Genomic DNA, 26,385 nt, shown 5'->3' with positions numbered 1-26,385 from the left:
TGAGATGAGCTGTCCTAAGGTCTTTGTTCTGACCAGAGGCTCCACCCTCTGGTTAGCGCTCTTTCAGGTAGAGGGGGACTCTGTTAATGAGCTGCTGAGGGGATCAATAGGCTCTTTTTTTATAGAACACATGCTGACATGTGAAAGTAGGAAAAGCACAGGTGAAAAAAATCAAATGAACGATGGCTGAATTGACTTTCAGGGTCCTGGTATTGTTCATGAGGGCTCACTGTCAGACTGTCATGGCTTACTGTGAAACTTGAATAGAGAAGTCACTAAAGAGTCACTGTTAATGTCATCAGTAACATCGGCGCTTTACCTACTATGACAAGTCCAAATGTCTGCTGGGAAAAGGATCTATTGGCATGAAAAACCTGCAGACTGTCGGTGCTCTGTGGCACATGGAAAATATAAAGCTTTTCCTGCATTACTGATGTAACAGTTGTGTGTTTTATTCTGCCGTGACAATGAAATGGTTTGGTGCATCTTTCAGAAACATTACTAACAACAACCTCCCAGTGGTGTCTTTGAAAGTTCTAGCCACAGACACAAAACCTTTTTATGAGACACATCTGTACATTTTATCATCTGTCCATTGACAAATTAGTTACAAGAATTTTAACTAGTACCAAAGATGAATTCTAACCCCCTTTAACTCCCATCCCAGGTATACAGAATGGATTACCAGCAGAAAGGCTCTCTCCTCTCTGTACAGACTAGAGTTTCAGAGGGGAACACTTATTCATTCCTTTAACGGCCTTCTCTTACAGCCCCCAGTCCACTGTGGCTCTTATGTGTAAACACTTTATTCTCACCATCTTCTCCCTGCGCTCATATCCACTGGCTCATCCAGGATGTTCTCCTTTCCATTCTTACTGGGTCCAACATGGCCGCCGTGGCCTCCCAGCCTCAGACTCCCATTCAGCTTCTCCTCATAAGCAGCACCCATCAGGCTCTGGTGGTGGAGGTTGCTGGCCCCGGGGCCCTTCCCATCTCCCAGGGGCCCTGCTACCTCCAGAGCTGCTAAGTCAGCTAGGTCTTTGCGTTTAAGTAGCGCCAGCATCTTGAGGCGCTCCATGGCCTCGTGGCCCTCCATTTTGAGGCGCTTGGCTAGCGCCTCCTCTCGCTCGCTGGGTGACTCCAGGCCCCGTTTCAACAGGTTGAGCCTCAGCGCCTCCTCAGACATCCGCTCCATCCTGCAAGAGTGGACAGAAAGGACAGCAGAGCCACATCAGACATCAGTGATCAGGATCTCAAACCCCCAACTAGACTGAAGTCAAACACCCAAAGACACTTTTCATGTAGCTTAGTGCAAAGGTACACTTAATCAGAAGCACTTGTCAAATAGTCAAATGGCATCACTTTATATATATGCAGACACACACACGCATGCACGCACACACACACGGCTGCAATTTTCCATTAAAACCTGGATTAAAACTGTCTGTCTCTGTTTTCACCTGATAGGAACATGTGATTGGTTTCTGAATACTCTTACTGAGCTCAGGAGAAGCACGATGTAATGCAGATCACACTGCGATCACAATGGATCAATGACACCACCACACCTGGAGTTTGCAGCCAGGTGTAATGATATACATGAAACAACAACCTATACTGTGATTGGCTCTTTGGCTGACAGAGAGCTGTCAGCAGCCAATAAGGAGAGACTGAACTATAAGCAGGACACACACTTTTTATTTTTCTGACTATGTGGAAAGCTCTGCACGTGAGCTGAGCTGGCCTGTAACAGGTCTGTAATCACGGGTAAGGTGCTGTATATGAAGGAGCAAACACACTATATTTATAGAAACAGACTAGAACTACTCCACTAGCCAGTCAAGTTGCACTTTACATCCACATCTGCTGAGTCATATGATATATGTAGTGAAGACTTCAAAGGAATTGAATAAAAGGTATTAAATGTATTCAATTTGGCAAAATGGAGTGACTTTTGACCACCAAAATCTGATCAACTCATCCTTGAGTTCAATGGACATTTGTGGCAAATTTGAGAAAATTTTCTGCATTCTGACAACAGGGCATACGGCCAGCCTGAAAGCATAATACCTCCGGCCACGGCCGTCGCTGGCAGCGAGGCGTGAAGGTATCTACTGATCAGAAAAAGTAGGAACCACAAGCACATGACAAATTAAATACTGAGCTAACGCATGAGCTTCTAGTGCCGACTGAAGTTTTGTTTCTACTCGCACGAGCACGAGGCCTCCATTGATTGTGCGTGATTTATGAGCGCACATAGCAGCCTTAATGCTCAAAGCGTTCTTCACTGCAGTAATTCTCCAACAGCAGGAAGTGAACAAACACAGCATTCTGTGAGGAGGCAAGAATTCAACGAGTGTTTACCGGAAGATTGTCATAAATTGAGCATATCTACAGGACGTGTGCTGCCCTACAGCGCCTCAGTACTGAGGATACATTCACCTGTTTGCTGTCAGCTGTTAAAAGGAAAAATCTGTTTATTTTAATATTACTATTACTTGGAATCTGTTTATTGAACCGTAAAGTGTAAAAAAAAGTGTGCTTGTCTTCTCAGTATAAAGAATAGACATGCCACAGACAGAAACAGTGAGAATACAGAAACGTAATATTGCTGACACACGTGTTGCGAATCTAAAATAAAAAAAACTATATACAAAAGAGCAGTTGTCCCATGTCTCAATGAAGGGTCATAAAAATGTCTGCAGAGGTGAACCTCATCAGCCAGCGCACTGCAGTGCACACCTAGCTGCACAAATTGGGAGGTGCACGACCGAGCGCCTGCAAGACCTGTGATGCCTTTGAACCAGACGCAACAGATGTGATGACATCATTTTAGATGCGTGTACCCTTGTGCTGAGGACACGGTGTTGAGCATGAGCCTAGCCTGAGTCGACCCTGGATATCCTGATTTGGGTACAGTCCTACCTGAGCTGGTGCTAGATTGTCGGGGGTCCACCAAAATCCTTAAAACTCATCCACTACAAACCATGAAATCGATTCTTGACCGACACTGCCAGTGTGAAGTCCCTCTGGTAGCACAGCAAAACAAACCCAACACTGTGCGATGAGGCAGAGCAGGGAGCGTTCCCTTTCCAACACCACCTGAGTCCAATTAAGATTTTTAACTAACCATAATAACCCCAGTGACATGCGAATGAGTGCAGTGAATGCCAGGATGCAACAGGGATAAATAAATAATCAGACAATATGAGCAGCTGATGGTAAGCTCATTCAGATGGAAGTGGGTTAAACCACAGCAGGCTAAGAATAGCCTGGATCTCTGTACTTGACGGTGACAAATACATTTGAGAAATTTTTGATGTGTGTGTGTGTGTGTGTGTGTGTGTGTGTGTGTGTGTTACCATGTGATTTATACCAGTAAGGAAGACTTTTGTAAGGACAACAACAATCCAAGTCTTATGAGCACATTAGCTTAGTCATGTGACTGGCTTCAGCATGGAGGCTGACAGAGCAGTGAACCAATCAAGAAGCTGTAGCACAGCGCAAGCTGCACGAGGAAATGACAAAGCAGAAAGTGTCACTGTAGACTTCCTGCAGGCCCAGTTTCAAATCCAGATGTTACAGTCCACTAAAGGAGGGCTATAGTGTAGAGTAGGTGACTGGAACGGGGTCCCATCCGGACCCACTGTCTTTCATTACTCCTGATGGTTGGGTTCTGCAGTGACAGCTGTATGGTTATTGTTCAGCTAGTAGCACTGTTTTTAAATCTCACCAAGTTTCCTAAAACTGATCTATGTGGACAAAATCACAGGAAACTCTGTATCAGAAATTGCAATCCACCAGAACACATCTGCAATACATAACACCTTACCTTAGAATTTGTATAAATATGGATTATTTATACAAATTCTAAGTATTTGTTGAAAGAGTTGTGACCACAGGAATCTTTCTCATTGTTAGTGTGTAAAAGCAGCATGAGTAAGAAACTCATGGTAAGAGCTAGACTGCATTACGTCACTTAAAGCCACAACAAGTTTAGGAAGTGCCTCCAATATATCAACCTCACAAGTGACAATATAAAAAAAAAGAATCTAGAATTACACAAGCATCTAACACAGACTTATCACCAAGGTGTCAGACATGACACCTGTTCAGGCAGCTAACAGTAATTCTAGCAATGCTAGACATTACTACTACATGGTACTGGATGCACAACCACCAGGTGAAGCACTGTCGAGAAGCTGTCAGGGCTATGACCTCAGTGAGCTCTACCTGTGGCAAACACCTGAAAAGGTCCACTAATCCACAGCATGTTTCACTGGAACTGCTCACTGCTTCACTTTCTCTATGGCAAGCAAAGAAACCTAGCTCAAAAAAATCAGCCAGTTGAAATCCTATTTTCAGAGTTCAAAGTTTATGTAACAGTTCACGCATGATGGAAGCTGTACTTACTGTAAGAGCTGGTGTTTGGATTGAGCACGACTCAAAAAACAATGACTAAAGCTGCAAAGAAGGGCAGGCATTGTATCAGTGGTGAGTACTGTCACCCCAACTGGGTCCAAAGTCTGAACCCAGGAAGAGTACTAAAAAGCAGTTTTCACATCTAGGCCACGGCGACACCCTGGCACTGATTTTCTGAGCACCTGTACAATTTCAATAGTGAAAATTTGAACACTCAGCCTACAGGATAGAAACAAATATGTTCTTAAAGACTGGTTTTGACGGCAAAACACACCAGTTGTGCACCAGTGATCTGACGTGTTTTAGTCCATTTTTTACAAATCATAAACAATATTACTGCTGACTGCTGAGCAAATCACTGTTTTCCATTTGTTAGGGCTTGACTGAATATGACTCTTTTTACATTCAAAGATTCTACTGAAGTTCTGCGATGAATCTTTGAATGTCGGTCATCATATTTTCATCATCACCCAGCCTCCCTCCAAAAAATAAGGGAAAAAACCCTGCTTAAAAAACAGTCAATTTGAATCATGTGATTTAACGATTAAAGATCATCGTTTCTTATGAAATCAACTTCACTTAATCGATATAATTCATCAGTTTCATCAACATAAACACAGACAAATATAGCTCTCATACAGCTGCCTTTCCCGGTCTATAGTCACACTCTGTAGTCTCACTCAATGTCCCGCCCGCAGCATCTGATTGGTTACATGTCAAAAGTAATAGCCTATCACCACTGAAGGCTTCTCTGCGCAGACAGGCGGAGGGGACCGCGTTTGCAGACTGGAGCCGCTCTTGTGAGCGTGTGGAGCTGTGTGTGGACGGTAAGGCAGCAGATACGAGCTAAAGGTGGAATAAACATCACAATAAACATCTATCGAATATTTATGCAGAATTCAAGTGTCAACGTTATGAATAAAGCTTTGACACTTCCAACTATTGGGTACAGCCATTCCATTTACTTCCATACTTCATGAAATCAACATTATTGGTAGACTTTTCATGATTTGTAGCTCTGGGGTTAAAAGACGTCTGTGTATTCTGTCCTACGTGTTTCACTGTCGGCTGCTGGGCGACTGGAGCCTGCGAGTGGTTTTTCTCGATGTGAACAACTCAATCTGCAGGCTTCTGCTCCGTCATGACAGACGGCGCATCATGTGTGTGGCCAAACATGCAAATGGACGCTTTCATTTGCAGCACTGCACCACGGCATTAACAGCACCTGGACTGACACTGAATTTGGCAAAAAAAAGTCGTGTGCGCTGAGTGTCAGTGACTGTAATTCAGACAGAGATTTAATTGGCCTCGTTATCACTTAATCAGCTTCCTATTAGCAGATTATTCCTGCTGGTGTCGTTCTATCGTTTCCCCTCATCTATTGTATCACGGTGCTGTGGCTGCCACTGCTCTAATCTGTTCATTCTGTCCTCCTGTAACATCTCTGTTATCCTCCTCGCATCGACAGCAGCCTCTTTAATACAGGGAGGAGTCTTAATGATCGCACAATATGGCCCTCCCCGCCACTACTTCTTCTTGTCTAATTAATTTGTGACGCAGCTGCAGAACCCAGCCATCGCCTCCATTTGCTGAGAGCAAAACATAAGCAGCTCCTGCAACCTCTCGGCCGAACATCTACCTTTAATGAGCCAGAGAGCACCACTGAGAATGGTGCTGATGAGCCAATCAGGGTCGGCCTTGCGCTGCGCGTCAGTAACTGGCACCCCATACCCTTCCCCTCCCTCTCCCCCTCCCCCCGGCCACTGCTGCCGCCAACTGCCTTTACATAATATAATGACTGTTTCGGTCAGCTGCTACACAAGCCACACACTCTTTCTCCCTCCCTCTTTCTCCTCAACCCCCCCTCCCATAATCCCTCCCACCACCTCCCATCCACCCCACCCTCTTGCTTTGGGCACTCTGCCAGGCCAATGCAATAAAGGAAAAAGAAAAGAAAACGAGACATGGTCGGAGAGGTAGAAAGAGACAGGGTGGAGGTTGATAGAGAGCGAATGTAGCTCCACCTAGAGCCAAACCCACAGTTACCTTAAAGACAACACCAAGACAAAGTTGGACAGGTAGACATCTTTATCAAAAATCTGACAAAGACTCGTCACGCCAGTAACACAATGCTTCCACAGTGTGGAGCACCGAAGAAGAAGAAGTCTTCTGTCATGAAACAGCAGATAGACGGTGTCCAGACATCCACGTACAACACAGCATTCCAACAGAAGGCAGGATTTTGTAACCCCTTCTCCTGCTCCAGCTGTACAGTACCACAAAGAAACCCCTCCCTGATCCTCTACCCTCCCCCAATTCCTCAAACCCGCCGTCTTTTCCTCCCCCCTCTTTCACTGTAAAAATAAACACATGCTTACTTTCAGGGGCCCCTTAAATGTAGCCAGAGCTGAGGGCTTCATTTGTTCATATTACACAAGCCAATCAGAAGTGGATATGGAGTCTGTAGGCATGTGTGCACGTGTGTGTGTGTGTGTGTGTGTGTGTGTGTGTGTGTGTATGGGGGGTAATAAAGGAGTGACACAGCCAAGATACACTGAGAGCACAGGGATTTTATTCTTCATCTTGCGCTATCCTCGCTCTTTGTGTGTAGGCTGTGTGTGTGTGTGTGTGTGTGTGTGTGTGTGTAGGGCTAGAAAGGAGGCAGAGATGGCAGCTCTCTCCTGACATAATGCCAACTCTTAATTCCCTCCTCCCATCCCCCAACACACACAGCCTACACACACACACACCATGTTCTTTATGCACGGAGCTGTCGATCAGATGGCTGCTGCTAAAATGTCGTCCTTATAGAATTAAAGCAGCGGCCTTTCATCACACTCACACTCCTCCCGTAAGTCCACAACAGCGAGCTCTTGTCCTGTCCTGTCCTCGTCTGTCCTGATCTGTCCTGGTCTGTCCTGTGTGTCTCAACAGCAGGTTAACACTGTTTGTCAAACGGCCCATTGTCAGCTGACTGAGTATAATGGTAATAAGGCCATTTGCAACTGCACTGAGGAATCTGCTGCTCATTTCACGCATGATCTGCATCATGACAATTCATTTGGCTGATGCAACTCCTCTCCTCCCAGTCCACCTTCTGTCTCTCCACCACCTCCACCTTCTCCTTTTCGTGGACTCTGCTTTCTACACACGACCGGGGAAGCGTTCCGTTTCATTTTTCAACAGTTTGATTCATTGGTGGATGTCAGGCTTATCACTGAGGTGCAGGAGCCAGATGTGTCAGCCCTGACTTCCCATCTCAACCTAAGACAAAAAAAAAGGGAAAAAAAAAGAAAAAAGGGGAGAAATTGTGCAACTACTGATCCGGAGCTGCGAATCACAAACTGCCTCCATTTGCACCATTAATCCTACCATCAAAATGGTGGTGATTGGTGCAAAATGGCGGCCATGGCACAAACTGGCAGGACCCTGAAACCCAAATCAATATCATTTAAGTCTACCTCTTCATTTATTCTCTGATTCAAATAATATTTTTCTGACTTTACACTGCATTCTTCTTTGACTTGAAAAACACTTCGTAACCATGTTACTGTTGTCAGGGTACAGCTACTGAGAAAATGGCTTTAGGTCTCTGGGATTTAAGTACTACCAAGCCCTGCGTGAAGACATCAGGGGCTGCACAGATGTGGTTGAGATGTTTAAGGTGACAAGATTTTACAACTCTGGAATTGTCATGGCTGCAATTATTACATGTGTGGGGACAACGACTGCAAGGTAAGCAGCAGGAATACGCCTTTTGAGTTCGAGAATAACCCACCAGGAATGTGCACTAGGCAATGCAAAACCTTTCCAGACATTGGCAACAAATGTTACAGCAAAAGCAGAACTTGGTTCAACCTTTTTGCTGGACGACCCAGCGGTTTTTACTGGACTACCCTGCATTGCCATCCTCGCCCTGCATGCAGGGCCCAAGTCAGTATGGACGCAGCCTAACAGGCCATACATACCAGGGTGGCCTTTGTTTGCCCATCAACAGGAAAAGGATGAAGGCCTTATCTGATACCAAAATGAGCTTGACTAACTTTTTGCCTTTGCTCCATGTCCAGTCCTACACAGATTTTGACCATGGCTTCCGTTCATTTAGGTAAACAAAGAGATGCACACAAAACTAATCCAATCCAATCCAATCCAATCCAATCCAATCACTGTGAATCACAGAATGCTCTTAACCTCACCTGCAGCATGTCACTCACTGTCACTGAGAATGGCAATATCATTATATTAGTATTATATATGCAGTAAATGTTGTGTTCAGCATTTAAAGGCAAACCTTGTTGATTTTCAGCCAGCAATATCATTACAAAATTATTAGGAGGCTCTACTTTTATCCTGCTCTGCTTCACTTCAGGTCTGTTTCACTGGTACTTTCAGTGTGATTTACTGTAAAGTTTAATGTAAGATGGGAGCAAAATGGCTGCCAAGGACAATCTCTGCAAGATCAAGACCAAAATGCGTGGCGCCTGTAGTCCACATTGGTCAGTATCATACAGAAGAGCATGAAGACAGCCATCAGCAGTTCTTACTGCCGGCATGTAGGTCATGTTAATTGCAGCAGTGCTGAGCTCTGGGCTGTGCGTATGGTCGGACTTTGTGCTGAGGTCACACAGGGTGAGCGGCATCCTTTTCTCGCTGTACATGTTACCTCTAAGCGCCCTGGTTAACCAGTTTAATTGTATCTCTCACCACTGCTCTGCCGATGACATGCAGATGTATTTTTCAGGTATGCCAATTGACAGGGGTAATAAAGGGGCCCTCCTTGATTGCCTGACAGATATTAAGGAATGGATGTCAATTTCCTTCAGCTGATTCCAGACAAAACTGAGGGTCTTCTCATTGGTCCGATTAGCTTGTTTCTGAAGTGAAAGCCTGGATTGGGATTGGCCTGCTCTAACAGAAATGGCAGGTAAAGATAGCAGAGCTGCAGGGGAGACGCTCTGGTCACAGAGCTTGTGGCACTGGGGCTGTGATGGTTCATGTTTTCTAGTAGTTACAGTCCTGTGCAGGCACCTGCACGCAGACTACACAATATGCAGATTGAAGTGTGTGGGACCCGATGAAATCTGTTTTATTTTTTTTAGATCCAGTTCTATTTTTTCTCAAATTTCCTCTTTTCCTTTTCAACTTTCCTGAATTTTGTGTTCTATAATTTAAACACATTTTGTCTTATTATGAAGTGGATAAATCTAACTTCAACAAGTCCAAAAAATATTCAAAAAGTAATAATATCAATGAATTCATCGAACACCGAATTCTTTTTTTAATCGAATGGATCATCTACAGGACAGGCTCCATATGCAGCTCACACACACCAGGCAGGTCTGACGGAGGCTACTCTCACATCCAGGCGACGCTCCTCTTTGCTTACAATCACCAGGAACAGTCAGAACTTTTTCATTTTCATTTCTTCTCTCTCTCTCTACTCTGTGTGTCTGTGCAGGCTTGTGTTACACTAAAAACATAGCAGCATATTTGTTTCCTTCCTTTGTTCTGTCTAGGAACTGTGAAAAAATGCCGTAACGTAGGCAAAACCTTGATTGTACAATTGCGTCCACATTTTGTCAAGGTCTATCAGGACACTTTGAGCTTTACGCCGTTCCACTGAAACACACTCAACAGCATCGTCCACATAAAAAGACGGGGGGGCATAGCTATTCATTCATTAGTGTATAATCACCTGAAAATAAGAATGGTGTTCTTGTTACCTTAGAATGAGCTCTTTCTATCTACAGAGAGAGCGAGTCTTCCACTGGGTCTGCCATGTTTCTACAGCAGAATAGGAGGGACAAACCAAACACTGACTCTAGAGAGGGGCTTCTGAGGGCAACGCAGGGGAGGATGGGCAAGGGTTGCTCACTTGGCTACAATCTGCAACCTCACCACTAGATGCCACTAAATCCTACACAGTGGGCCTTTAAGTGTAATTTCATTAACTTGTCAATGGAGAGAGAGAGAGAGAGAGAAAGAGAGAGAGAGAGAGAGAGAGAGAGAGAGAGAGAGAGAGAGAGAGAGAGAGGATGTGTATGAACAGAAAAGGCTGAATAGTATTTGGTCATTCCTTGAAATGTATTTCTCTGGTGTATCAGTGAAGAGTATCAATGACTGTACTCTTTGCTGAAGCTGACAGTCAGAGAATAACCTGTGGTATCTGTCTCATGTGAATATATTCACCGGAGGGAGAACCAGGCTGAGCAGCCCCCGTCACACGTGTCTCCTACATGAGGAGGGCTGAAATGAGGCCTCCATGGCAACAATTTTGGCTATGGGCATTAAGTGTGATACGTAGAGTTCTGAACAGGAAACACAAAATGGTGACAAAATGGCTCAAACAGTTTGGAGCTGTGGGATTCATTCCGTGGTTCACGTGTGACCACAGCAACCTAAGCCAAGTGGACTGGTTGTTGAGGTCGTTCGCATTACTATGCGGTCTTCTTAAACTTCTTTTGCACATATATAATGTGTGGTGTCTAATTGTTATTAGACCTCCGTATGAAGAGAAGACATAATGAGCATTCTGAATGAACTCTGCTGTAGTTTTAAGAGTTCAAAAGCCACCAGGTGTTCATGACCCCTAAATTCTACTGGGTGCCGCTGTGTTGTGTTCCTGCCACCATGTGGCCACTGGAACAGATCGTGGTCATTTTAGGCACTGATTACGAATCCACTAAAAGTGTTGTGGACATGAACAATATGTCCATGGACAATATGTGCCTGGGCAATTTTTGACAGCAGCTGCATCAGCATGCACAGGAAGGATATAGAGAAACTGGTCAATTTTCGAAATAAAGACCCTGTGCAGACTCCTCGTCACATATCAACAATGAATACAATCAAGACAGATAAAAAACAGAAACCATTTAATTATGTAGCCTACTTACCCATGGTAGAGGCACAGACATCAAGGAAAAAAGACAAACTAAATCTGAGTAAGTCAACAAAATTATTTGCACTCTAAAGCGCTCTGAAACGCTGCAGGGGGAGTTTGAAGCCGCATAGTGGACAGAACAAAACGGTGCCCAATAGAATCTCTGCGTGAGTTTCACAACAACCAACTACAGCGCTGCACTGGCATGATGTTATAGTGGGCAACTCTGAAATGGTACACAGACCTCAAACTGTTCATACAGTTACTTGAGACACCCCCAAAACAAATTTATGTGTGCCAATTCATGAAACATAATGAAAACGATGCACCATCTTGTAATGTCAGGAAATAATTTGTTTAGTATGTGGATCCAGATTCCCACCAAACCTTTATGCTGCAAGACCAAAAAACCACTGTGAGGGCAAACAAGGACAAACCAGTGCAACTGGTGGAGTACCAACACAGGTGAGGAGGTGACCCAGAGAAAACAGCGGGTCTGGCAGACAACAGGTGGAGGAAGAAGACGGTGTTTACAACAGGCACACAGAACCAAAGTCAAGAATATTCCCAAATACAACTGGTCCAAGACAACATGGAAACTAATGGCTGTTTTAAGCAGCCCAGCAATTCACTCAGACCCATGTGGTTATTCAAAATAATCAGCCTCAGCATCATGATATCCAGCCAGCTCATCATGTAACCCTTAAGAATAACAAAAACAGAGACAGCAGACCGACAGCAGCACAACACACGATGCACTGCAGCACATGGACAGTTTCACCTGTGCTTCTGTTTCATTGATGTTGCAGCACTTTTTTGACTCAGAACAGCTGAAACAAAGTCCAGGCCAGCTCTCACGTCCTGTCCACAGCAGTGCTCTGCCTGTCTGACAGAAGCTGCTGTGTTTGTGGAAGAAGCTCCTTGTGTCTAATCATACCAACAGTCTCAGGGAACGACCAGAGGCAGCGACCATCTGGCTTCTTTAGCCAGTGCTAGAAAAGATGGAGAGATGTCCAGAACAACAAACCCCTCCCTATGCCAACAGGAGGCAGCGGCTCCGCTAGCTGGTCCAGCTGACACACTGCTACATGCACGCACGCACACACACACAGACACACAGACGCACGCACGCACGCACGCACGCACGCACGCACGCACGCACGCACGCACGCACGCACGCACGCACGCACGCACGCACGCACGCACGCACGCACACACACACACACACACACACACACACACACACACACACACACACACACACACACACACACACACACACACACACACACACACACACACACACACACAGTGGCTGCCAGCCTGTAAAGGATGTTGATGACAGGGCTGCTGGGAATATGACCAAAATTTGCATATGGCCAGTTTTTGACACTAATGAGGCCAATCAGAATGGAGCCCATAGCAACAGAGTTGTAATTGGTTGTGTGGAACAGCTCAGGAGTTGATGGTTGTGGGATACAGATTCAGAGCCAATGGGAGTCAAGAGAAGGATGCTGGTGGTGTTTTTGTTGTTGGTTGAATTGATTGGTGCACTGACTCCAAACAGAAGTCACATCCAGCAGGACTGCAATGTGATAATTATACACACTTTCACCTGCTGACTGTGAATACACAGCACGTAAGGCAACGCACACACCTTCCACCTAGCGCTCAGACACAACGCTGCTCTTTATTAAACTAGACAACAGCTCATTGTGGGCGTTGCTATGACAACCAGTCGTCTATTTTTAAGCAGTGCCACTAATCAATTCCTGTTCTGCTGTCGCCTGAGGGGTGGGGGTGTGCATGTGCGTGTGAGGTTGGAGGGTACTGATGGGAGGGGATGGGGGGCAGTGGTAGGGGGCAAAGGGGAAGAGGAGGAGGGGTGAATGTGCAGTTGGAGACAAAGAGCATAGCAAAAGAAGTGAGAGGAAGAAACAGTGTCAAGGATTCATCTCATACAACACAGCACAGTTCTTCATCCACACTGTCAGAGCGTTTCCACGCCGAGCAAACCACTGCTGAAATAATTAGTCTGTTAATCAATTAGCCACAGAAGGTTATCTGATGATCATTTTGATAATTGGTTAATCACTCTGAAGCATTCAGTTAGTCAAAATACAACACTGACGGGCTGCACCCTTTCCAACATGACAACTGTTTTTTGGACTGTTGGTTCAGACGAAACAAGCTTCAAAGAAATCACTTCAAGCTCTGAGAACTTGTTATGGCATTTGTCATTATTTTTTTCTATCTTATAGAGAAACAATAGTCTGAGTAATGAAATAAAATGTCATTGATTTAGAGATGTCCTGAGGGTTCGGTTTCAGGGCAGATTGGGCATATTTTTAAGGATTGGTATCAGCTGAAGTAAAGCTGATCAAAAGCCAGTTCCTTCTTTACTGATGTCTGCTGCGTTTGGTCTACCTCGGCCTGATAGTGTGGCAGACGGACAGACTCTATCCTGAAAATTTCACTCCATATGAGAGTGGAAAGTTGGGTTTTTGAATGTGAAAAAATATTTGGGCGTACTGTGAGGTTGGCAAAACCCACAAAGCTACGACTGATTCCATTATCTCGCCTCACTCATTAGAAAAGAGTAGTAGTGTATGAAACATTCAGTCCGCAGCCTCTCATTTTAGCCAGAACTGACCGTCACTTTCACGGGTTAAAACAACTTAATAGTTCTCAATCAGGAATTCCATTGTTTGTATCAGGTGTCTTGTGAAAAACAAGGTGTAAAAGCAACTAGGCTATAAGCGTCATTTCAAATCCGTTTCACGCATCTAATCAACATGTCATATCTTTGGCTGCTCATCTCATTTTCAGGTTGTAGATACGGGTTGTCAACATTAATTAAGCTGCCTCTCAGCCAACAACAGATCTGAACAACAACTGATCAACCTAAATGGGTTTGTTAAAGGCTGATAAAGCATTTGAATTTGATTCACACATTTGTTGTTGCGTCCAGATTCAATGACCTGCTACCAAATCCAACCTTAGTACAGGCCTTCACCTGCAGAGCATACCCTGCTCACAGCCTGACAATCTAACCTCCATGCAGGCAACCAGGCCAACTAGTGGGGGTGCACTGACAAAGCCCTGATACCTCGCCAAGTCCCACCCATCAACACTTCCAGGTGATGCCCAGGCGCAATGTAACTATTGAGGTGTTTGTCTGTGCCTTTCACATGATTTGATACATACATCAACAAAATAATATAATGCTTAAGCCAACATGAAAATCATACATTCCTAACAATTACAACACACATGGATGCACTCAGTAAACCTCATCACAATCTGACCACTAATTATTTTTCATTACTGATCAATCTGCTACTTTTTTGGCGATTAATCAATTCATTGTTTATTCTATAACGTGAAAAATGCTCATCACAATTTCCAAGAGCCCAAAGTGACGTCTTCAAATTGCCTTTGTCCAACCAAGAGTCTAAAACCCAAAGACTCTTCATTTACTATCACAAGTAACAAAGGAAAGCAGCCAGTCATTCCATTTAAGAAGCAGGAAGCAGCAAAAGTTTGGCATTTTTGCTTGAAAAATAACTGAAATGATTAATCAATTATCAAAATAATTGACAATTTACTCTTGATTGTCTAACTTAGTAATTAACTAATTGTTGCAGCTCTATTTGGAACTACAGGCAAAGTCATATACTGGAAATGGACAGACATTCTCCAGAGAGGAGGCTCAAATTTTTATAGCAGCCTGCCACGTGGATGATGCAATGTGTGTGTAAGTGGAAACTTTGGCTTAAGGGTTGGAACAGGGAAAAGATCCAGTGTACATTTGAAGCATTTGGATTCGTCCTCTGGGGATCATGAATATTTACAATACATTTTATAGCAAACCACAGTCTGGTCTGAGGATGTTTGGGGCACTAAATCATCAGGACACATTCTCTGGGGACACTGAATATCCACAACAAACTCCACAGAGATCTGTTTTCAGGGCAGAACGACAGACATCAGCATCCAGATACTGTCAGCATCTTGAACAAATAATGGAATAATTGCTGAATCTGATCCATTCCTGTGCCATTCCAGCTGCAAGGCAGTGAATGCGACTGCCTCCCACCAGACAAAAAGGTTCCCTGCATCTCATGACTGTCAGTATGAAGAAAGTGTCTTTTGGAAGCTATAAAAGGACAGAAAGTTGGATTCTAATCATCACTGAGATTTGACTCAGGGGTTTCTTAACTGCTGACTCTAGCGTTGGTTTTGTCAGCTATATTTTCTTTAGTTTAAGCCCTATATCAAATTTTTTTTATCATATTTAGTCAACCTCAGACTGTGCTCTTCGTGGTCAAGTTTTAGTTGTTGAGCGTGAGCATTTCAGTCTTATCTTAATTAAATACCAAAATGCCAAAATACATCAGCTAGTAACTTAGCTGCTCAGGTGTTTGGTGCATGCTGGGCTATTGTTCGTGACTGCGAGGCTTATGTGGCTTTTAGCTTGTTACCTCACTGGTTTTACACTCAAGCTCCTGCTGCAGCCCTAAATAAACTTGCAATCTGGCTGAAACATACAGTTTGCTCTGCTGCAGTTTCACGTTGGCATCCCCTGCACATTTGCACACTTGCGACACCAACCGACATGTGCACACACACACTCCATATAACCAACACCTGTGCTTTCCCACACCAAAGATGCTCTGGAACAACAAGCAACATTTGAAAATGGAGCAATGTCAAAACCACTAATGCAATATCTTACTGAAGAGGGCATATTGTTGACTTTTTTCCAACTGACTGGCTGGCTGGGGTGGCTGCGGTTCGTCCACTAATCAGCTCTGTGGTTCAATCCTTGGCCCCTGCAGTCGACATATTGACTTGTCCTTGGGCAAGATACTGAACCCTAACTGCTGTGTGAGTGTGTTTGAATGGTTAATGCTCCTGGTGTGTGGTGGCACCTTGCATGGCAGCCTGTGTCACCAGTGTGATTGCTGGCTTTTGCTGTCAAGCGCTTTGAGTGGTCAGTAAGATGAGCGCTATATAAATGCAGTCAGACTGCAGACTTAAGTCTGCAGACAGACTTATCCTGTCTGTCCATGTACAATAATGTAGTTGAGGAGAAAACAGACTGATATATAGTTTGGTAACATGGGGAATCAAAGGATGCTGCAATACTGAGATCCTTTGTGTTAAAGTGAGAACTCTTTGAAGTGCTCCCTTTATGAAAGGTCAGCAATAGAAAAACTACCCAATAAAAATGTAAATTGCTCTACTTTGTTCCCTGAGGTAAAACCACAGATACTATTTACAGAAATATGTCACTAATTATTGCTTATAGTCTGACAACAGGTGTGTGTTTCTTGTTGCTGTGGCACTCCCGCTGCAAATTAGCCCCATGTTCCTTTAAAAAAGGCACAGACGGAATTTTCTCTCTTCCTTTTTTTTTTGTTTTGTTTTTTTGAAATTATTTATTTTCGCAGAGCACAGTCAAAACGCATTGAGCCAGTCTGAGCCGGTTTGTAACCTCAGGGTATGGAATTATCTCTTAATATGTAGCCGTTAGTGGTCAAGACGTCACACAGTAAGACAGTCAGAGAGAGAGAAAGAGAGCCAGAGTGGGAGGTGAGGAGGAGGAGGAGGAGGAGCAGCCCCGGTGTTTTCAGAGCAGAAAGAAGAAAATCTCTTCTTTTAAGAGCTGGCACTTTGACAAGAAAAGACTGAGTGCAGAACTTCAGACCACAGGGTGGGGCAGACACTGTTTCACCAGCCAAACGAGAGAAAAAGAAAAAAGGGAAAAGCAGCGGGAACATGAGACATTTAGTCAGAGCGAGGCACACAGAGGTAGCACAGACATCTTAAAATGGGGCTGAATGTGGCAGCCAGGAGCAGAGACAGAAATGTGCCAAAGACAATTAGAGGATCACATGCGTTAACATACAATACTCATCAGCAGAGTGACATTAGCTACACTGATCCCTGACAGTCAACACTGCCAGAGCAGGGCTCAAAGTCAAATCACCGTCACATCACGCTGCATTCTGGGTATTTCGGGGGCTAATGCATCATTGTTAGGGGCTGGTGGTTTTTTAACATATGGAGCAAATGTTGCAAACGCTATTTAGAAGTACAGGAAACAGCTGTGCAACTGAACAATGCACTTTAAAAAGTCAAAATGCTTCACACACACATTAAAAATATAAATGAAAAAACAAAAAAAAGGAAGAATAAATGACAATATAAAACACAGCCTCACAACAAATAGATAGAACTAAAGTAAACTAAGACAGGGATGGAAAAAGACTTTCCTAAAAATATGGGGCTTTAGAAGCTGCTTAAAGATTCAGTTAACGTGATAGATTGGAGAAGATGAGGGTCGGGGCTATGACAGAAGCAGCATGATGGTCTTTTGTTTTGTATCTGGAGTGCAGGGCTGGACAGAAGGCCGAGATTAGAGGATCAGAGTGGTCCAGAAGTGTAGTGTGGAATGAGAGGTATGGGAAAGGTCATGTAATCAACAGGATCTTGTGGTTTATTCTGAATTTTACAGGAAGTCAATGGAGGGATGAAGAACAGGAGTAATGTGGGACTGTTAGTTGTAGTTAATAGTCTGGCAGCTGAGAGACATCCAGTCTTTGGTGGCAATCATGGAGGGAGGACAGTTGGTTCAGATTATTAGGTTAAGCAGAGAAATATATCTGTGCTTCATCGACAGAGCACTGATATGACACGTCTGAACAAACAACCCAGAGGAAGCGTCAACAACCACCACTACAACAACGCTGGGACACTGTTTGAAACATGAAACAAATGTGATCATTTGCTCATCCCGTCCGACATGTGCTCACTTGAAAACAGCACAAATACAACGCATTTAATGTTTGACCTCACCAATATGGGCTTACTCTGAATTTGACGTCACGCATTTCAAAGTTCAAGTTGGGAGAGGAGCAACAAAAGCCTGGGAGGGTTGTGGAATGCTCCAAAAACACCTGTTTGGGTTCCAAGTAGCCTACAGTCAAGTCTAGAAGAACAACTGAAATAGGCAGTGTAATCTGTCTCGCCCTCTTGTGCCGTGCAGTCAGTGTGTGGATGTGTGGTGTGTAGTGTGTGGTGTGTGGTGTGTGGGGCACAGAGTGTAACCAGAGTGCAGCGGTGAGAATCTCCGCTCATGGAGCTGCTCGTTCCCTCTGCTCCCGACTCAACAAAGACAGAAAGAAAGAAATGGTGTTGTATGTTAGGTTAGCTTAAGAACTAGCCAGACAAATTTTGCAGTTTCGCTTAAGTTTTTTTTTTTTTCAATACTTTCATGCTGACTGGCGCACGAGTGAAAATTCTGATAGAGAATGTTAGTACAGTGGTCTTATGTAGCACAGCTATTTTGATTACTAATGTATAATTCATTTATTTTAAACAAATATTTGAAAAGAAAATTATTGCAATATTTTCAATAGCTTCAACGCCATGTGACCCAATGAATCCTAAACAATACCGAATGTTGCTACTGCACTGGTTAGGACACATCTTTCAATGTGCTTCAGTGCTTCTTCTATGTTATATTAACACTCCTATCAGAATTCAGGATGTGTGTGAGCCACATCCTGGTATCTGTTCACTGGTCACACTGGAAAGCTCCTTTCTTTTATCATTCTTGTCTTCACTTTTTCCATCAGGCTCTGTGCCAATGTGCTTTATCATAAATAAATAAAGAAAAACAGAGCAAGAAAAATGAAACGTGCGCAGAAACACTGCAGAACCGAGTTTTTTTTTTAATTCCTCTGCCAAAATAAATTTGTCACAATCCTCATTTTTCAGCTTTTTGTTCCATCGTGATACAAAATGTAGATCTCTTTGGACACTTTCATGTGGCAAATCATTTTTTCACTTAAAACGTCTAGTGTGTAAGATTTAGGCAGATCTACAGGCAGAATAAGGACATACAATTACAATTAGTCATTTGGCAGACACTGTTATCCAAAGCGACGTACATATGAAGTCACACACCGATGGTGCAGCATCAGGGGCAGTTTTGGGGTTCAGTATCTTAGGAGTCTTTGTCGTGTGGACTGCTGAGGCCAGGGATCGAACCACCGACCATAGTAACTATAGTGTTCATGCGTATGTTTTCATTAGACTATAGTCACATGAAAAGAAGAACTGCTGCCATTTCATTACCTCAGAATGAGCTGTTTATATCTACAGAGAGAGCGGGTCCTCTTCCACGGAGCCAAGTCCTCAAAAAAGGTCTCTGCTTTCTTCAGTGTGAGGATATGCTGCTCGTCTCTGTCGTAGATCATTACACTGAGTCTCCTGTGACTTCTGGACTTTTGGGTGGATAAAGCTAGACATCTGAGGACATCATTTTTAGCTCCTAGAAAATGTGATGGACATTTTTCAGTGCTGTATGATACTTTACAGACAAAATGATTCATCGGGCTCTAAATAGTCCAAAATTGTGGATTTATACAAGAACCTATCTTCTCAAAGTTATCATTGGACTGTCACCAGACAATCAATCCACATGAGTTTTCAATAATTGCTGCTATGGATATATTATGGTTAGTATGAATAAAGAACTGAGCTCAACACCCAGTTTTAATTAGATCATAAGCTGGTAACAAAAACAACTGTTCAAGCATGACACCACTTATGTGACACCACTCGTGTCACATAAACTGCTGCAGACCTCAGTTAGTTGATCAATTAAGGCTAAGTCATATTTTGCTGGACTGTCATGGTATGGGAGTCACGGTCCGATGCATGCAACCGCACCCACACACACTACACAAAATACCATGACTATACGCTGAGGCCCATATATCAACACAGTCATCATTACAGACGAGTCCCCCTCCTCCTTCTCTTCCTCCCCTCGTCTAAACCAAACGGAGTATTTCCAGTAAGTGAGAACATGTCTGATATGGACAAATGTGCTCCGCGTGAAAGGGCAACTCTGTCTGGACGTGATTCTGCGGACATTCACATGAGAAAAGTGCTCCATGTTCAGGGCGTGCAGCGCGATGCAGCGATCCAGCTGCCTCTCACTGTCACGTCATTTGGCCAGCGGGACTGTTTACCACATTCTCATGTGACGTGAGAGTGACAGTTGGTGGCGACCTCTATTGCATCTCTGTTGTTCTCAACCCGAACCTTCTGAACTTTAAAGCTTCCATTTTGAAAGACAGTTGGTTTTACTGTTCTGAGTCTTTTGTTTGAAACTCAAGTGTTGTCTCATGTGAAGCAGTGGAAGATCCAAATATAGGAAGAGAATCATCAAATGGGATGAAGTGTGGTACACTATAGTTATAATAAACCATTTCTTCATTGACTTTACATGACCATTACGATACTGTGACACATACTGTTACTGTGATATGAAATTACATGTACCTTGATAGACGATGTTTGCCATATTGCCCACTCCTAATGATAACCAAACAATCTGAATAGAAAAGACTTCATCTGTGTACACCCTCTGTTCCAACAAACAGCAGCTGGTTAACTGACCAAAGTAGCTGCAACAGTCTTCATATTCACTTCCTGCTGACAGTTGAGTGCATTTACTATTTTGTGAGCATGCACTGATTAATAAGACATCATTAATTAACTCATTGGTGTGCACAAAATATTAATCCAAGAGCACTAAGTTGTGCACAAACACATTTTTTCTTTTTCTTGATGACACCTGCCAGCCTCCTTCATTTCAAGTAGTTCTTAACACATCCATTAACTACTTTAAAACCATTATGAATTACTTGTACATGTGTATAAACAGCACAAAAATGCTAAATTATTTGCAGGGGTAAAATGAAGTGCCACTCCATGAGAAATGCATTTCAAACCCCGCTGTGTATTTTGTGTATTCTGTATTTTATATATGGCTCACGCTCCTGTTCTAAAAACATTCATCTTTCAGCTCTAAGTGCTCCATGTAATGCACAGCGAGTCAAGTCCTACAGGAACATAAATACTCACCACTGTACATTCTCTGTATATCAACTGGCATTTCATCAGTGTCCCATCTTAATACTATCAAAGTCTGCAGAACACTGATCATAAAGAGACCACCCATGTTTTGTCAGGATGTCATTTGTACAGACTTCATTGGGTACTACTGCAGAACTGCCCGATAATTCATCCTGCTCCTGCCTGTGCCCCTCACAGGCTTTTCACGCTGCACTTAGCCCAGGGCTAAATGCATTCTAAGAACCTTCTTAGCCCAGGGCTAGGGACGTGCAGCGTGAAAAGTCCTTCAGCATACAGTTAGCATTAGGATGATTGCATTCAGACAAGTTGACTGGGGTGACCTTGTGCAGCACCTGGCTAAATGCAGCACAGCAATGCAGCAATGATCTGTGTGCTGCTTATTCACCGGCTGGATTAGTCACAGCTGCACTACCACTGACTTCTGGGTAATTTCTCTCAACTCTGAGACAAATAAAACAGCAATTCCCCCATTCCCCTTTCATTTTACTACAGTTAGCACAGTACCACTCCCTGCTTTATGGCTTTACGCACACATCCGTTATCATCACACAATTCAATTAGTGCCAAATTCCAGGTATTACCCACAACCACTCCAGAAAGATTTTTTTCTTATGAGCTGATTATGCAGATTTCTGTCTTCTCCAACACAAAGTGATGCATACAGACTCTTCTGAGCTCTTTGCAAGAGAATCTGACTTCATTGTCAGACAGCAAGTCAGTTCACAGTTCAGTCACATCAAAACATGACTCTTGTAAGTCTTACAAAAGTTTTTTGCAATTCCATACATTCTCACATAATCACATATTGATGTGCATAAGGATTAAGAATTTGTTCATAGTTCGGGATGTCCTGACCAAATCCTGATCAGAGTCCTTTAGTAGGCAGTATCTGCCGATGGCTGTGTTTACATAGCAGCAGAACATATGCAATATTGATTAAATATTATCTTACAAAATGAAATAACAGCTGTAGCCTACTGACTTTCCCAACTTTGTATTTCATGAGCTGTGATCCAAACAAGGAGGATCCTGATTCATAGCTATTACGTTGGTCAGTGTAACTGCACAAACAGTCTGTAACACCACTGTACACGCAGAGTGTACAGAGTAGTTCCCGCTCTCACAAATGATGTGTGACTGTGTGGTGATTGGCACCTTTAAACACATAGGCCCCTGCGTCACACACACACACCCGCTGGTTCCCCACCACCACCAGCCCAAGCAATAACTATTCTGCACATGGCGTGCATCCACCAGCACAGGACTTTCAGATCGTCCACACAGTGATAGTCAGTTTACCAGCCCTGAAAGCAATGAGCCAAAAAATTCTATCATTCATACATGGAGCTGGATTATTCTCCAACTTCATCCTCCACTTTGTTAATCCACTGGTGAAACAGCTCCCAGGATGGTGACTCCCTGCAGCAGCACACCGACTGGACAGCAGGGGGTTCACTCTGCTGATTCTGACAACACATATAGCTGCTAATGAGTCAAGACAGATTACTTTTTGTGTTGCTGTGGGTCAACTTCGGTAAATACTACTGCAGTCCTCATCCATTCCATTTTTCTTTGCTTTTTCTGTTGAGAGACAGACTCTTGTTGAACTGTGAAACTGAATCTACTCTTCAGGTTTGAAACCATGGTAAACTACAAAATTTTGTGCATTTCAAATTTTTTATTGTCTGCTTTTGCTACTGTGATATCTGTTTGTTGGGTTAATGATATTCCACAGCTCATGCACTGAATGGCATGTATCCTGTGTAGGGTTGACTAAGGACAGAACTGAAAATATAATCTTTGTTAAACTTCAAACCCCGGCTCCTTGTCAAACCGCGACATCTCAGCACAGACAGCTGCTGCCGAGAGCACTTTAACCAGACAACAGGCCAGGTTCATTTTGTTCTGTCGTCAAGTCACTCACAGAATTAACATCAACTTGCAACAGCTGATACGACCTGTTACTGAGACATTTGTCATTTGAATCGGGGAAAGTGACCAGTGCCGGCGAAAACTGAGAAACTGCTAGCTGAATGTTTTGTGCACTGCTCTTTGCTAATGACAAAGACAGTTGGAGTAGGAGCTTAGTGAATCTGTGTGACATTATTTTGCCAAACTAGGCATCGGAGTGTAATGAACTGGTGCCCAAAAATGTTTCACATTCCCACACTCTAATTTTCACTTGCATTTATGAGCAAAATCTTGCAGTGCAGTCTGTTGTAAAGGAGAGCAGCGCTGCTACACAAGCAGGATGAGGTGGACAAAACAGTAAAGATCAGCATTTCATCTGCTTTATTCTATCTGATACAAGTCTGTGAACGTGCCCAGACAAGCCCCTACACCAGTAGGATCAAAGGTACTTAAGTCTTTGTCCCTTGCAGATTTGACAATTCTGCTTCTTGCTTGGAGTAAGGAGCACAGGAGTAAGTCCTGTAATGTCAAAATAGTACCCTTCCTCACAATGTACACAAAACTACCATTAACTATGGTGTCAAAAATGAGCTCAACCTGACAGCACTCAGAGAGTTCAATGTGTCTACTTCAATAACATAACAAGTTCATTTTTTTTACATTTTTATTTCCATCTTGTCACACATCAAAATACACATTGTGAGAAACAATCACGTTGACTGATGGAAACTATGATTTCTGAAGAATACTTAAAGCTTCACCACTCAATATTTTTGTATCAGCGGTGGATCAAATGATTGACACTGAATGTGAAAGGTGTCACAATGAACCTGCAGAGGATGACCACCAAGCTTTGTAGTTGAGCATTGTAGCCTCTTTTAGCTAGCTGCTGCAGTTGTACTGCCCACACTACACTGTACACTACCTGCTCGGCACCAAACAGCAGACAGACAGAGACTCAGACGAAGCCATCGTTAATGTTACTTGGAACACCTGAGCATTTCTACCTACGACAAGTCAAAATGCCTGCTGGGAAAAGGGACTACGGAGGTTTAGAGGAAATACTGAAACAACAGCACTTCAAAGTACTATATGTATCCTTTATAGCTTCCTGTCGCTGCAGTCAACACCATTACCAACTATGACCACTTCAACGAGTTACAATTGGTCTGTGTGCAAGCAAATTATAAATGCAGACGTTTTATGGCGCTTCTTGGTCAGCACAAGAGGCTGACATTTTCGGAAATCCTGTGGGTCATGCGATTCCTGTGGGATTCCCCGCGGGATGGGAGTCAGTTTCACTATTCATCATGTGACTGGGACAGAACAAGACAAAAAGTCAATGGGGGCAGGCGGGACAGGAATAATAATAATAGGCTGGGTCAGTTTTTCTATATAGAGTCCTAATGTGAATAAACACTTTATTGTGTTGTATCTACCTTAAGCAATGATTTTAATGCAATACCTGGCAAGCATGCAATGTGACAGAAATACAAGACATCTGAGGTGTTCAGCGACCAACAGGTTCACCTTTGGACTGGCTAAATGCTAAAATGCTCAGTGGTGACTTCTATGTTTGCTACATTGCTTGTGAACTTCCTTCATGTCGGAGTACTTTCTGCGGTTTCTGATGATTTCCGTGAGTTTTGTCTGTTTAAAAACTGAGGAGCTCAGAGGGACAGAGAGGCTTAGAGGACTGTTACAATATGAACCAAGAACGGTCAAACAAAGTAGCTGAACCAAGAGCAGGCTGTTGAGGGCTTTCTGGTGTACAAGGCTCGCAGAATGACGTTAAGACAGGTGAGTATGTAACAACTACAGAGACATCAATAACCATGGCACTGCCTAGCAACACAGCTTTTTGTGTGTGTGTGTGTGTGTGTGTGTGTGTGTGTGTGTGTGTGTGCTATATGGTGTGTAAAAATTAAGCAGCCCTCTATCTTAATATGTGTTTGCGGCTGCAGCTGCTTGGAGTTTATACCGTTTCTACATCTCTGTGTTGTCTGCTTTGGTGATTTTATTCTACAATTAAAGAGGCACTTCTTTCATTTCTGTAGCCTAATATTGCTTGTTGCACCCGCTGTGCTGTCTGCAGCTCTTTTTATTATTGTTGGTCATTTGTGTTTAATGGTTTGAGTTGTCCTCTTTTCTGCTTAATTCTAGTGAGGCTATACAAAAGATGGTGGCTGTATATTTAGAATTGATAGTCAGTGGAACGCACAGGCTGCAAAATCTGCCTGTCTGGGATTTCTTGTTGGTTTGGACATCAGGGTGTGACAGGGTGTTGTTAGGTTGACACTGAATGCAACTGTAGCCTAAAGGTACTCTTCAATTTAACAGTAGCATCATCATCATCATCACCAGCTAAGGACCCATGCGCTGCCCTGTCCCCCCAGCACACACACACACAATCATTCAAAGAAATGTTACGCAGTAACGCTTTTACCTCTGTATTTTCAATTAAGTACAATTTCTTTAAAATAACAGTACTTTTACTTGAATATTATATTGTAATACTCTCATTTCATCTCTTTAATCAGATTTTTTTTAACACTCTCATGGGATTGAGACGATGACAGGAAGCACGTGTCAGGCACTAACTACAGTTAACGGCAAGAACAAGCTTCAACATGCCACCCAGGTAAGAGACAACTCTGAAGGTGTGATCAGCCTAATTAACTTAGCCAAGCCGGGCCCAAGGTCTATAGCCAGTGTTTTTTTGTTTTTTTTAAACAAAAACAAAACACCCCCATCTTTCCCTCTCACACACATTGATGATGACTGGAGACAGTGACAGTCAACAAAACTTCAAAATCACAACTAGAAACCAGCAACAACACGACTGGCCATTCTTTAACCCATCAGCAGTCTACTGTGCCTTATCCTGACATTTCTTCAGATGTGTGGAAAAGCAAGCAGAAATAGTTCCTGAACTTGCTTCTTGTGGCTCTTTAGTACCTGGAACTATTTGGCTGAAATGGGGCAACAGACAGACAACATCTGGCACATTGGCAGATCCAAAGCATGGGTTCGTTTAAGACTTTGCCGCTGTATGCGGGGAATCAGATATTCTGTTGGAAAAGATGAAAAAGCCATGTTGGTTTCAGCTTGAGCATTGTAAACAAGGAGGAGCATTGCTCGAACATGAGAGTAGCCTCTGTCAGCCCCACTTAGCCAGCATGTTTGAACTGCATGTGGAGGCTGTCCTG

At 43.4% G+C, this 26,385-nt stretch overlaps 2 protein-coding genes across 4 annotated transcripts in view; one reads left to right on the top strand and one right to left on the bottom strand.

The window, feature by feature from the left end:
* Positions 1-26,385, top strand: part of chtopa (chromatin target of PRMT1a) — a 214,866-nt gene that overhangs the window by 64,780 nt on the left and 123,701 nt on the right. The window lies entirely within an intron of this gene.
* Positions 1-26,385, bottom strand: part of gatad2b (GATA zinc finger domain containing 2B) — a 54,470-nt gene that overhangs the window by 23,461 nt on the left and 4,624 nt on the right. For 2 of the 3 annotated variants that reach the window (XM_070984190.1, XM_070984192.1), the window contains exon 2: positions 816-1,196. In XM_070984190.1, the coding sequence (XP_070840291.1) occupies positions 816-1,195 (380 nt within the window). In that variant the 5' untranslated portion in view covers position 1,196. Of the gene's footprint in view, positions 1-815; positions 1,197-2,925; positions 3,023-26,385 lie in introns of those variants that run through there. The other variant, XM_070984191.1, reaches the window with a different exon arrangement.

This window comes from Chaetodon trifascialis, chromosome 17 (genome assembly GCF_039877785.1).
Source record: "Chaetodon trifascialis isolate fChaTrf1 chromosome 17, fChaTrf1.hap1, whole genome shotgun sequence".
NCBI classification, from domain to species: domain Eukaryota; kingdom Metazoa; phylum Chordata; class Actinopteri; order Chaetodontiformes; family Chaetodontidae; genus Chaetodon; species Chaetodon trifascialis.
Note: the sequence above shows the minus strand (reverse complement) of the source record. Positions and strands in the feature narration are given on the sequence as shown.